This window comes from Corylus avellana, chromosome ca6, assembly GCF_901000735.1.
Source record: "Corylus avellana chromosome ca6, CavTom2PMs-1.0".
Lineage (NCBI taxonomy): Eukaryota > Viridiplantae > Streptophyta > Magnoliopsida > Fagales > Betulaceae > Corylus > Corylus avellana.
In genome coordinates this window covers 16169819-16183167 of record NC_081546.1, presented here as the reverse complement: position 1 = coordinate 16183167, position 13349 = coordinate 16169819, and the positions used below count along the sequence as shown (strand labels likewise).

The following is a 13349-nucleotide window of genomic DNA, read 5'->3' as shown; positions in this document are numbered from 1 at the left end:
GCATACTGCCATAGCCATTTACCCAACAAAGCTTGATTAAACTTAATCAAGTTTCTAAACCCCAACCCACCATATTGCATAGGAGGACAAATTGTCGACCATTTAGGTGGAATTTAAACTCCTCATTCCCCATAAAAAATCTCTTTGTAGTTTCTCAATCCTATTTGCCACACCCAAATGAATAGGAAACAAGGATATATGATATGTGGGAAATTGGGCAAAGTACTTTTGATCGTCAACCTCCCTCCTTACGACAAATATAGTCTCGTCCAACCCGCCAACTGCCTTTCCATTTTCTCGACAATACTATTCCATATAGAAGCTGATTTGTATGGCGCTCCCAAAGGAACACCCAAATATTTTTTTGGTGACAGAGCCACCCTACTCCCAAATATTATGGTCAAACTTTCTATATCATCCACCTCTCCAATAGGAATGATCTTTGACTTTGACAAATTAATCTTTAACCCCGAGACTGTTTCAAAACATAAAAAAAAGGCATCTCAAATTTCAAAGATGTTCACCATTAACCTTGCAAAAAATCAAAGTATTATCTGCAAACAACAAGCGCGACACAATCATTCATGCAGCATTTCTTGAGCCCATTATAAAACCATCTAAAAGACCCCTATCCACAGTTGTCGATATCATGCTACTCGGAACCTTCATAACCACTACAAAAGGTACAGGTGATAACGGATCCCCTTGTCTTAAACCTTGAATTAGTACTAAAGAATCCAAAGGGGGCTCCATTTATTAAAACTGAATAGCGAATTGTAGAAATACAAAAAGCTATCCATGCTCTCTACTTCTCTCCAAACCCGCTCCTTTCCAACAAGTACAACAAATACATGTTCATCCATCACTATCTAATCTCTAATCCATCATTAATTTTTCCATAAAGCAACATCATAGTTACTCATTCAGCCCTCTTGCATTCCAAGATAAAATCTTAGGTCTCATTCAGCCCTCTCACATTCCAAGATAAAATCTTAGGTTTCATTAATCATACAGATGTCCCTCCCCATTCCTTTAACTCTGTGTGATTGCCCTCCCTTTGCAACATAATTGATAGAGCAAGCCAACAACTTTACTTCTCTTTTTCACTTGGTATCTGTCTTGGCGGGAAAACCAGAAGTACTAGCCATACTACTCTCATCCTGGCTTGCTTCAATAACTGTAAACAAAATCAAAATTATCTTGGAGGGCAATTATAACTTTGGACATGATTAGAGTTAAATTGTCTTGATGTAGAAACTTACTGGACTACCACCTTTTTAACTAGAGAAATCTCTAACGGCATGGATTGCATTCGTTTACTTGATAATCTTCTTGGTGAAAGTAACTTACTTTGGAAGGATCCTCACCTGATCTACCTCTTTATCTGTTGAGATGGTTGCATCCTCGTCCATCTAAAACTGTTCTAGAATGAGGAAGCAATCCAAAGGGAAGTGCATATGCATCGAGTCCCATATCTCTTCACTTTGCTGGACCAAAGAAGAAATATTTTGCAAATAGTTAAGCTGGAGATTGTTCAGAAAGGAAAATATACATACATTCAAGTCACCAAATATATATAATTTTACTTTTACTGGGAAGGTTTTCCTTATCTTAATATTGTTGAAGGCCTCATATCTTGATTTTTTTTTGAACATTTATTCTTTCTCAAACTCTGCCCCTAAAGAAGTTATTGTATCACTCAGTGAGGAATCGGGACACTAATAACTATGCAGTTCATGTGGAAAAAATTCCGAGCCAGAGCTTTTCTCCCTTCCCCTGTTATAGACATTTGCAATACCTTACTGAAAATTTCTGCCTTCTGCCTATTTAATTGTATCCTCTCGCATTTATTTGGCGTTTGTTTTCTTCCTTTAGGAACATGCCTTACCACAGAGGAGTGCCTTTTGAATAAAAACAGGAACCCACATTTAAATAAGGGGCAAATAGAGAATGAACTCAAGGCATATCTTGGGGTCAGGAAGGTTATTTGGTTGCCTTGTGGATTATACGGTATGCAATAATATGCTGATTGTTTTCTTCTTTACATAGCTTATATTTTTTTTTTAGTTATTATGAAACTCTGCTCTTGATACTTGTTCCCTGTATGAAGGTGTGCTTTCTCTTTTCTCTTATGATCATATGTACACGATTGCATACAATATGCTTCTTTTGTAATATTGGCTAGATGCTCTAAGTGGCATCCATTGTCATTCATTTTTAGATTTTATTGCTCTTTGTATCTTTGGACAATTGCTTATGTTTTTCCTTTAGTGCTTAGTTATTATGATTTTCTTGTTCTTTTTGCCTCTACTACCTAGGTGGTTTTTCTTGTATATTTCTTGTGTACATGGGGTGCCTTACACTTTTAATGATATGTCAATTAATTTAAAAAAAAGGAGAAAACTTCACAAAATCTCACTTAACTTTCATGCGTTTTGAAAGTACCTCTCTGAAGTTCAAAAACTCTCAATTAAGGGTATCGAACTTTCAATTACTCAATTTCGTTAGAATTTTCCATTAAATCTTGTCAAAATTTAAAAAAATAGCCATATTTTTTTTTATTATATATATAAAAAAAATTGTAAAGATTCAGGCTTTTTATTTTTTATTTTTATGAAAAAACATCTTTGCTATATATATATATATATATATATTTTAATAAAAAATGGAGTATTTTGGGCATTTTGACAAAAAATTAATGGAAAATCCTAACGGAATGGGATAATTGAAAGTTCGATATTCTTAATTGAGAGTTTTTAAACTTTGGAGAAGTAGTAACTTATCAAAAAAAAAAAAACTTTGGAGAGGTAGTAGTGGTCTTCGAAGAGGAGGGGGAGTGCCGCGGTTTAGAAGATGGTGCCTACTTGCTTTTTTTGGTGTTTATGGAGGGAGATAAATAATAGGTGTTTTGAGGACTTAGAGGGGTCAATGGAAGACTTTTTTTTTTTTTTTGATAAGTAAAGATATATAGAATAAAAGCGCAGAGGGGCGCAACCTTAGTACACCAGGAGTATACAAGAGAGTGACTAAGAAGAAGAAAAAGAAGAAGAGAACATAAAAAGAAAATCTTGGAAGCTGATCACTAAAGGCGCTAGCCTCTTGCTTTCATACATTGTACCTTTGGACTGTTGTGCATGTCTTTCCGGTGTCCATTAGTTATGATGATTTTCTTGTTCGCTTTTTCCTTTCTAGTTAGGTGATCCTTTTGTATACACCCAGTATACTTTGGAGCGCCTTTACGCTTTTAATAAGACTAATTATTACTTATCAAAAAAAAAAAAAGTAGTGTCAAAACGAGTAGAAGTTCATGGGGTTTTTCTCAAGTTTCCCCAAAAAAAGAAAAAAGAATATAGTGTACATCCCATGTGTATTTGTTTTGGTGGTGATAGTGATGGTGTGATGGTGTGATGGTGGTAAGCTTGGCGGTGTGAGGTTAGATTTGCCTAGCTACTTCCTTATAGATGGGCTTCCAGCCTTCCACTGATAACACATATGCAGGTGGATTTGTGAAGAGGATTGATTTGGGCCCTCCATATCCCTTCAGGAACTTAATACTCCTGCTATTCTAAACAACAAAATCTTTGTGAATTCTCAAAAGGTTTTTCCTAGCCATAAAATCCCTCCTTCAATATCCTCATTCTTGTACCCTTCTAGAAATATTTTGCATTTACATACAAATATTCAAACAGTTAGACATCACTTGTGTCAATTGTACTGAATACCTCTCAAAGTGAGGGTTGCTCGTATTATATAGGAATTGCATAGCTAATTACAGGCTGTATCTCAACGATTACAACAATATAGGGGAACAAATAAGGTAACTAAAACCCACCTATTAATTACAAAATACTATAGCTATAATACAAAAACATGCCATAACTAGAGAAACTAATTATGGCTAAATATATATATGATATACTGTATCTAACTGACATCCCCCCTCAAATTGATGCTGGTCGATCAAGAAGCATGAATTTGTCCACAAGGAACTGATGACGTTGTCGTGTTATGGCCCTCGTGAATACGTCAGCTATCTGGAGATTAGTGGAAACATGAGGAAGAGATATAACTCGAGTGTCCAAGGCTTCCTGAATAGAATGACAGTTTACCTCAATATGCTTCGTATGTTCATGGTAAACAGGATTAGCAGCTATTTGAATGACACTGGTATTATCAGCATGAAGAGGAGTAGAATTAGATTGAGAAAAACCAAGCTCAGCCAGAAGCCCATGAAGCCATACAATCTCAGAACAAGCAGTAAACATTACCCGGTATTCGGATTTAGTAGATGATTTAGAAAAGAATCACCAAGAAACATACACCAACCCGTGACAGACCGCCGAGTATCCGGACATCCAGCCCAATCTGCATCACTATAAGCAACAAGGCGAAGAGGAGAGCCGGTTGGAAAGAACAACCCACGGCTAGGTGACCCCCGAAGATATCAAATGATAGGGCAAACAGCAGCTATATGAAGATGGCGTGGAGTTTGCATAAACTGGATAACTTGCTGGACATCAAAGGAAATATTATGCCGAGTAATAGTCAAATAGTTCAAGCTGCCTACCAATTGTTGGAACACAGTAGGATCAGAAAGAAGATCACCCTCCTCACTTCGATATTTCACATTAACCTCCATATGAGTATCCACCGAAGAAGAATCTTGAAGACCAGCCAGGCTAATCAAGTCCTGGGTATATTTGTGTTGATTTAAGAATATACTTGAAGAATCAGTGTGCATCTCCAACCCCAAAAAATACGTAAGAGGACCAAGGTCTTTCATATGAAAAGAAGCCTGAAGATTCCGCTTGAGATGGGCAATCAAATTGGAGTCAGTGCCAGTAATGATAATATCATCCACATACACAAGTATAAGAACGAGCCCAGTTGGAGTCTTGCAAAGGAACAAAGATGAGTCATATTGGCTTTGGACAAAGGAGAAGTGAAGCAGAGTAGACCTGAATTTTTCAAACCATGCTCGGGGAGCCTGTTTTAAGCTATAGAGAGACCCGCTTTAACTTACACACAACAGCAGATGGAGAAGAAAACAAACCCGGAGGAGGAGTCACGTAAATATCCTCTTTGAGATCACCATGAAGAAAAGCATTTTTGACATCCATCTGGTGAGGTGGCCAGCCTTGGGAGGCGGCAATAGAAATAATTGTACGCATTATGGTCATCTTCGCCACCGGAGCAAATGTCTCCTCATAGTCTACCCCATATTCTTACCTGTTCCCAAGAGCAACTTATTGTGCCTTATACCGATCCAGAGTCTTATCAGAGCGAAGCTTAATCGAGTAAACCCAGTTACAACCTATGGCTTTAACATTAGAGGGGCAAGGAATCACGTCCCATGTATGATTGTCCTGAAGAGCCCAAAGTTCCTCATCCATCGCTTTCTGCCAACATTTATATTTAACTGCTTCGGAAAAGCATGTAGGGATGAAAATAGAAGACAAAGTAGTATTAAAAGAAGTGTGGGAAAAACCATACCGATTAGGAGGACGTGATACTTTGGCAGATCGTTGAGGACCAAATTCAGGAACTGTCTCAGATGGCAGCTCAATCTGAGGAGAAGTTGTCGGAACAGTTTCAGATGAAGGGCCAGTCTCGAGAAGGGGCAAAGTCGGTAGACGTCGAGTATACACAGTTCCAGGTTTGAACCGTTTAGGCAGAGAAGGCAATTCATCAAAACAAGGTAGAATACTAATCTCAGGCAATGACTCAACATGTGTAGAAAAGAAACATTGATTCTCAAAGAAAACAACATTACAAGATGTACGAAATTTGTTAGAACAAGGATCATAGCAAACATAACCTTTGTGAGAAATACTATAACCCATAAAGGCACATTTAACAGACTGAGCAGAAAGTTTATGACGTTCATGAGGAGGTAAATGAACAAAACAAACACATCCAAAAATATGCAAATTAAGATAGCTAGGATGCTGATGATGCAATCGATAATAAGGAGAATCAAAATTCAAGACCTGAGAGGGCAATCTATTAATTAAGTAAACTACAGTAGATAATGCCTCAACCCAGAATTTAGGAGGAACAGATGACTCAAGCAGTAAGGTGCGAACAACGTCCAAGAGATGTCAGTTCTTTCGTTCTGCCACCACATTTTGCTGAGGAGTATAAGGGCAAGAGCACCGAGAGACAATTCCTTTGTAGTGTAAGAAATCATGAAACTCATGGGACATGTATACTACAAAGGTCTGAAAAACAGACAGGACCTCAAATTTGGCCCAAAGAAAATAGACCCAAGTATACTGACTGAAATCATCTATGAATGTCACAAAATATTTATATCGAGCATGGGAAATTACAGGAGAAATGCCCCATACATCACTATGCACAATATCAAAGCATTTTGCAGCATGACTACCATGAGAAGAAAACGAAAGAGTCTTACTCTTACCAGGTTTGCATACAAAATAGTCAAATGACAAATTTTTAGAAACACGTTATTTATTGCCTAACAAACCAGAATTTAAAATATGAGACAGAATAACAGAGCTCAAATGACCCAAATGTTTGTGCCATACTTCGTTCAGAGTGTTAACTGTCATACAAGCCAAAGATAAACAACAGGAATTGAAAAGTGTAGTGGAAATAGTCCGCCAACTTTAGGCCCATTCGCAAGTATCTTCCCCGACACCTGATCCTGCACAAGACAACCATCACGAGAGAAATGGACATCACTGTTTTTTACAACTAACTGGCCAACTGAAATAAGACTATTAGAAAGTCCAGGAGATACATAAATATCTCTGAAAGAAGGATTGATATCTCCTACTTCATTAATAGCTAAATGACTCCCATTAGTTACTTGAATATGGGATGAACCATGATATGGACGCACATTGCAAAGAGTATCAAACGATCTGGTCATATGATTGGATGTAGCAGAATCAATAAGCCAAGACTTAGACGAAATAGTACCATTACCTTGGAGCCCTAAGGTGGAAAAGGCTGGCATAATCATCTGCTGGACCATTTCAGGGGTAAGCACAGCTGATCCGGCCGTAGAAGAAGCTGAGGACATCACTGGAGCAGAAGAGGTGTTCACTGCAGCCTGATAGGCGGTAGCTGGACAATTCTGAGGCCCAGTGGGACATTCTTTGATAAAGTGGCCCTATTTCTTACAGTAGTTGCAAGATTTCTTTTCACAGTTGGCGGCAATATGACCATACTCCTTGCAACTGAAACACTGGACCTTGCACATATTCTTACCCTTCCCTTTCCCATAGGTTGCATAGGCTACTGGATTCGAGTTGGAATCTTGCTGAAATGTAGCCTGTATGAGAAGTCGCTGCTCCTCGCGAAGTAATTCTCCAAAACAAACATCCGAAGATGGAAAAAGATCCTGGTTCATTAAATTTGAGTGAGTAACCTCAAATTTAGAGCGCAATTTCATCAAGAATTGATCTCTCTTGCTCTGCTCATGAACAGCTTGAATAGTAGAGAGAGATGTAGCAAGTACCTTCGCACAAACCATATCAGAAAATTATTCTCACAAATTCTGAAAACCAGAAAAATACTCCGGAATGGAGAGATCGTCTTGAGTGTAACTAGCAATCTCATATTCCAACTAAAAATGGCATGCGGTATTGTCCTGATGATAAACCTTCAGCAAATACTCCCACATGGTCTTCGCAGTCTTATATGGCCTTAGATTGAGCACAATAAGAGTATCAACAGATCCTAAGATCCAGGACATCACATGTGCATCCTTGACCTTCCACTTAGCCAACTCCTTAGTCTCCATAGGAGCTGGATCACTACTGTCAATATGTCCTCACAACTCTTTTCCCGTAACAAACAACTGAAATTGGAATTCCCAAGCAGAATAATTTTTTCCAGTAAAACGAACCCCAAAAGTCTCGTTAGAAGACAGGATGACATCAAAAATAGAATAAGAAATTATAAAACCTGATAAAGGAGTAACAGGCCAACCAGATCCGTTGGATAGCAAGCCCAAGCCCACCAAACAGCACCCAAGAAGCCCACAGCCACCAAACAGCAACCAAATCCTTTGAACAGCAAGCCCAAGCCCACCAAACAGCACCCAAGAGCCCACACAATTACCAGTCAGCAACCCAAACCAAATAGCAACCCAAACCAAACAGTGCCCAAACCAGCACCCAAACCAATCAGTAACCCAGACAGAAATCGCTGACAACACCAATACGGCAACCAAACCAGTCAGCAACCCAAACAGAAATCGCCAACAACACCAAATAGCCGACAAAAATCGCCAATAGCCCAAATCGCCAGGAACACCACGCCGACCACGCTCACCGCACCAAATCCTCCAGAAATTGCCAGGAACACCACGCCGACAGCACCAAATCCTCCAGAAATCGTCAGGAACACAATGCCGACACCACAGACTTCACAGACCTCCAAAGAGTCTGCCGATAGCCACTAATCACCAAAAAAGGAGTAGTTTCCGGTAAGAAATTCCCAACCCTCAATAGAAACAGCTGCTACCCTCAACAGAAACTGACGAATAGCAGTTTAGAACCCACTAGAATTATCGACAACTTCCCCTGAAGTTACCGACAACCAAAGAGAGCAACTGCACAGTCCCGACCCAACTCAGAAAGCTCAAATCACAACCCTAATTTAGATGATTTTGGCTCTGATACCATGTCAATTGTACTAAATACCTCTCAAAGTGAGGGTTGCTCGTATTATATAGGAATTGTATAGCTAATTACAGGCTGTATCTCAGCAATTATAGCAATATAGGAGAACAAATAAGGTAACTAAAACCCACCTATTAATTACAAGATACCATAGCTATAATACAAAAACATGCCATAACTAGAGAAACTAATTATGGCTAAATATATATATGATATACCGTATCTGACTGACAACTTGGTCACCTTCTCTATCTTTCTTGAAACCTAATTTACATAAGGTTTAACAGGTGATGATGATACTAATGGTCACATTGACAACATGTGCTGTTTTGTGAAACCTGGCGTGGTTTTGTTGTCTTGGACCGATGATGAAAATGATCCTCAGTATGAACGATCTGCAGAAGCCTTTTCTGTTCTTTCTAGTGCTACTGATGCCAATGGTAGGAAATTAGAAGTGATTAAACTCCATGTTCCAGGGCCACTTTACATGACAGATGAAGAGGCAGCTGGAATAATTCAGGTAAATATTTTATAGCCCCAAAATTTGGCTTTCTTGGCTCTTTGTCTTAACACTTGTCTAACTACAATTTAAAGCTAACTTAAAATCTGAACACTTCATTTCATTCTCCTGGTTCTTTCATTTGGTAATTAAATAGTGGAAATGATTGCCAAGTTAAACTAACAGTAACTAGTTTATTTGGAACTTCGAAAGTTTGTGGGTTCATCCTTATATTTGTATGAGGAATCCTCACATTGCCTCTTTCTTGTTGTTCCCCTATTTAATTCTTTACTAGTTAAAAAGATCCACCCTTTGACTTTATTGTAAATAGATTACTGATGTGGTCTTTTTAAAGCAAAAATATATCAATAATAAAATACCACTCGCAATAGTACGAATCCTTGTAGAATAGGGCTATATTGAGGGTGTCGAACCTCAAGGACTGCAAGGAATTGTTATCAAGTTTTTCAAGATTAAAAGTAACTTAGGGAAAGAGTTTGTTGATTTGTTTTGTAACTAAAGAGCATAAAAGTAAGAACTTCAGAATTGTTAACACTCATTCATTACTTTTTTGAGGATATTTACTTCACATGTGTGGATTATCTGCTGGCAATGCTCAGCCTTGTGGTAATTTAAGCATTGATAAGACTAGATGCTAGGTTCTTAAAATGGTAGCTGAATATCCCTATCAAAGAGAAAACTTGGTTAGCTCTACATCTATCTATGGAACTTAATGGGAGCCTCGTAAATAATTTGCCTATTCATTCATATCTAAAACAAGTGCTTCTTTTCCCAATAATTTAGATTGCAGGGGTTGGTGAGAGCTGAGAGCTGTGTGTTGGTGAGCTGAGAGCTGTGTCGGCGCGTGGGGGCGCGCGTGTTGGTTGGTGCTAGTTGTAGGTTGTGTTATGTCTGGGCCGAGGAGGTGGACGGTGGAGTCCAAGGAGTTTGAGGTGTTGATCAAGGTAGGGGCATCAGGGGTGAGGATTTTTGAGAGGAGCAAAAGATTCAAAAGGTCCATTTTCTTGAAAAAAGATGAACAAGCTTGGTTGGTGCGTATAGTGGATGATTTGGTGGCAGTGGACAATTTTGAAGTATTTTGGGATCAATCTAGAGCTGGATATCCTAGAATAATTGCCCAAAAGTGCTCAAATAGGCATGGAAGTTTCTTGACAGTGGAGGAATTTGATGGAAGGAGTTGTGGCTCGATCATCATTCCTGAAGGACGTTGTGGGTTTGGGTGGGATCGTTTCATTAAGGAAATGCAAGCGGCCAACTCATCTCTCTGGGAATATCGAGTGATCAGTGAGTATAGAGAGCTAAGGGGAGAAAAGGGAGAAAACGAGGTTAAGAAGCAGAGAAGCTATGCGGAAACAATGAGATTACAGTCGAAGGAATCCTAGGAAGGAGGCAATTTCGGCCAGTTTCAGGGTCGGCGAGGACATATGGAACAGAAGGTACAGAGCTATGGCAAGAATTCGTTATGTCTGAAGAAGGCCCAAGTTTTGGCGACGGCTCAGGGAGGCTTTGGGGGGGTCCCGACGAAGTTTTTCTGGCCGGCGAAGTCTGTGCAAAATCCAGGAGAGAATGGACTGTATGTTACGTAGGACGAAGGTTGCGTGGAGGTCTCGTCTTCAGCTCCGGCAAGAGGTACAGCAAGGTCGGCGGAACAGCTGGTGTCGTTGTGAGTCTCTGATCGTATGAAGGGATGGGAGGGGATGGGGTACCATGCTGGGCAGGTAGGCATCGAGCTCCTCAACATGAAGGAACTGTTGAAACATTTGAAGAGGGAATGTGATGTGGGGATGACCAGGATCGATAGGGTGTTTAAACAGATGGAGATCAATGGGTTTGGGCCGGAAAATAAGAAATTAGATGGACTGGGGAAGGCAGAAATGAAAGGGAAGAAGAAAGTTGGGCCGGGAGGAACAAGCAGACTGAAGGTCAAGAAGAAAATGATTTTTAAGCTCAAAGGAGTCGTGGGCTCAGGCTCTAGCCCATTTAAAGCTAGACCGAGTCTTTTTAGCTTTCCAGTTGTGGCCTCAATGGAGGCCCTTAAGAAGAACACGAAAGGCTTGCATCTTCCCATGGCTACTCCGGCGAGTTCGTCTTTGGCCGTAAGAGTTTTATTGGGGGGAGGGGGGAATGGGTCAGCGATAGGAGCGACTCCCAGGGAGATTAGCAGCACGTCTGCATGGGGTGCTGGTATTTTCCTGGCCGAAGAGAGAACCAGAGATATGAAGCCCGTAAGTCAAGTGAAGAAGACCCAGCCTACCAGTAAGGAGACAACCTTGTTGACTTATAGGAGGAGGAAGATTGGGCCGCAGAGATGGGACGAGACATGGGTGGGTTCGCTAGAAGCCTCAACTTCGAAGTCTGGGCAGTTGAAGGGGCTCCTGGGACCGACGCCGGAAAAGCCTCAGAGGGCGCCGGAGACGCTTCCGTCGTCGGAGGAACAACAGAAGACGCCGGAGAGGGAGGGTACGTTTTTGGCCACACGTCAACTTCTGAGGGGGAGTTCCTCTTGTCGGAAGGTTGGGATGGCCGTGGGGGAGTGGGCTCAGTAGGCTCGTCGGGGGGAGGAAATGAGATTGGGTCTGTTGACTCAACTTGGGTAGGAAAGATTGGATCGAACATCGGAATTGGAGATATTTGAGTCTGATTTAGGCATGGATGGGGACAAAATTGCTGAAACAGTAGGTTTGGAGGATTTAGGGTCAGACACGATTTCATCCAGCTGGGTAGTTGAAAACTGCCTCAAATTTTGCCCAAAAATTGGTGTTTCTGATGAGGGGAAAAATGAGGACTTGGAGGCTTTATTCAAAGCTGTTGAAGCTTCTAGAATACAGTACGATTCGGACTTGGGAGGTGTTTCTGCCTGTGTTCCTGCACTCAAAGGACTTGAAGAGATTGAGGAATGTGAGAGGGTCGCTTTGGTGGATCATGAAGTTTAATATAGTAGTATCGAATGTGAGAGGGTTGAATGCCCTCAAAAAAAGGTTGCGCATTAGGGGTCTTTTGAAAGAATGGAAAGTAGATGTAGTGTGTTTGATTGAGACGAAGATAGAGACTATCTCCAGAGAGGTGATACATAGTCTTTGGGGAGGTTAGCATGTGGGATGGAAGTATAAAGGTTCTAATGGTTTTCTGCGCTCTTTAATGCATCATTACTTATCAAAAAAAAAAAAAAACATGGTTCATCGGGGGGGGATGCTAATGATGTGGGAAAGGAGGGTAGTGGAGTGTAAAGAGGAGTGTTGATGTAGGACATGTGTGTCCCCACCCCCAAGAATAAATAGTTTACTTTTAATCCTTTTCCTACTAGGAGTATATTTACTTTTCCTATTAGAATTATGTTTACTTTCCCTACTAGGATTATGTTTACTTTCCTACTAAGATTAGATTTACTTTCTCTACTAGAAGTAGGTTTACTTTTTCTCCAAGGATTTCTCTTCTATAAATAGACGAGCTTATTATGTAAAGCTGAATCAATTGAATTATTATAAAATCAGAGAATTCTCTCTCAAATACTCTGCGGAGTTTTATCTTTCTTTTAGCCTGCGGGCTTGTTTTATCTTTTTGGGTAGAAGACGAAAACGCTTCTCCTTGCAGAATCAAAGACGCTGCTCTTTGATTAGTTACCTTAGTCTTCCGCTACGTCAGTTGGTATCAGAGCAGGTTTTATCCTGATCATGACCAATCAGCGCAACGGTGACAATTCCCTTAACGACGCTGCTCGTGACAGGGAGGCTCCTTGGAGAGCCGAATTCCAAGAGTTCCAGCAAATCCAGCAAACGATGCAATAGGAGATACGACAGGAGATGCGCCAGATGCGAGAGATGATAGAGCGCATGCACATACGTCCTAATCGTAATCACAGGGACAATGATGCCCATGATGACGATGGGATCCGAGTGAGGCCTATTCCTCACCAACGACCTGCACCCATAAACTGACCACCGGCTTATGACGATCTTAGTGACGATGAAGACTTCGCTGAAGGAGTATTCGGACGGGACATTGGGGTAGATCGAAGGGGAGGATTACATAGAGGAGTCGGTCGTGGCGGCGCAGGCTTCAGAGGTTATCAGCGCGGTGGAGCTGGCCATATGGGGAATGTCTATGAAGGCGCTGGCTACCGGGATGCTTATGGAGAGCAACCCAGACGTCAAGATCATGGTACGGAGGAATCC

The 13349-nt window shown here is 40.7% G+C and overlaps 1 protein-coding gene across 1 annotated transcript in view; it reads left to right on the top strand.

Moving 5' to 3' along the window:
- Window positions 1–13349, top strand: part of LOC132184728 (agmatine deiminase) — a 47934-nt gene that overhangs the window by 13523 nt on the left and 21062 nt on the right. The window contains exons 7-8 of the mRNA XM_059598462.1: window positions 1876–2010; window positions 8945–9177. Coding sequence (XP_059454445.1) covers window positions 1876–2010; window positions 8945–9177 — 368 coding nt within the window. The remainder of the gene's footprint in view (window positions 1–1875; window positions 2011–8944; window positions 9178–13349) is intronic.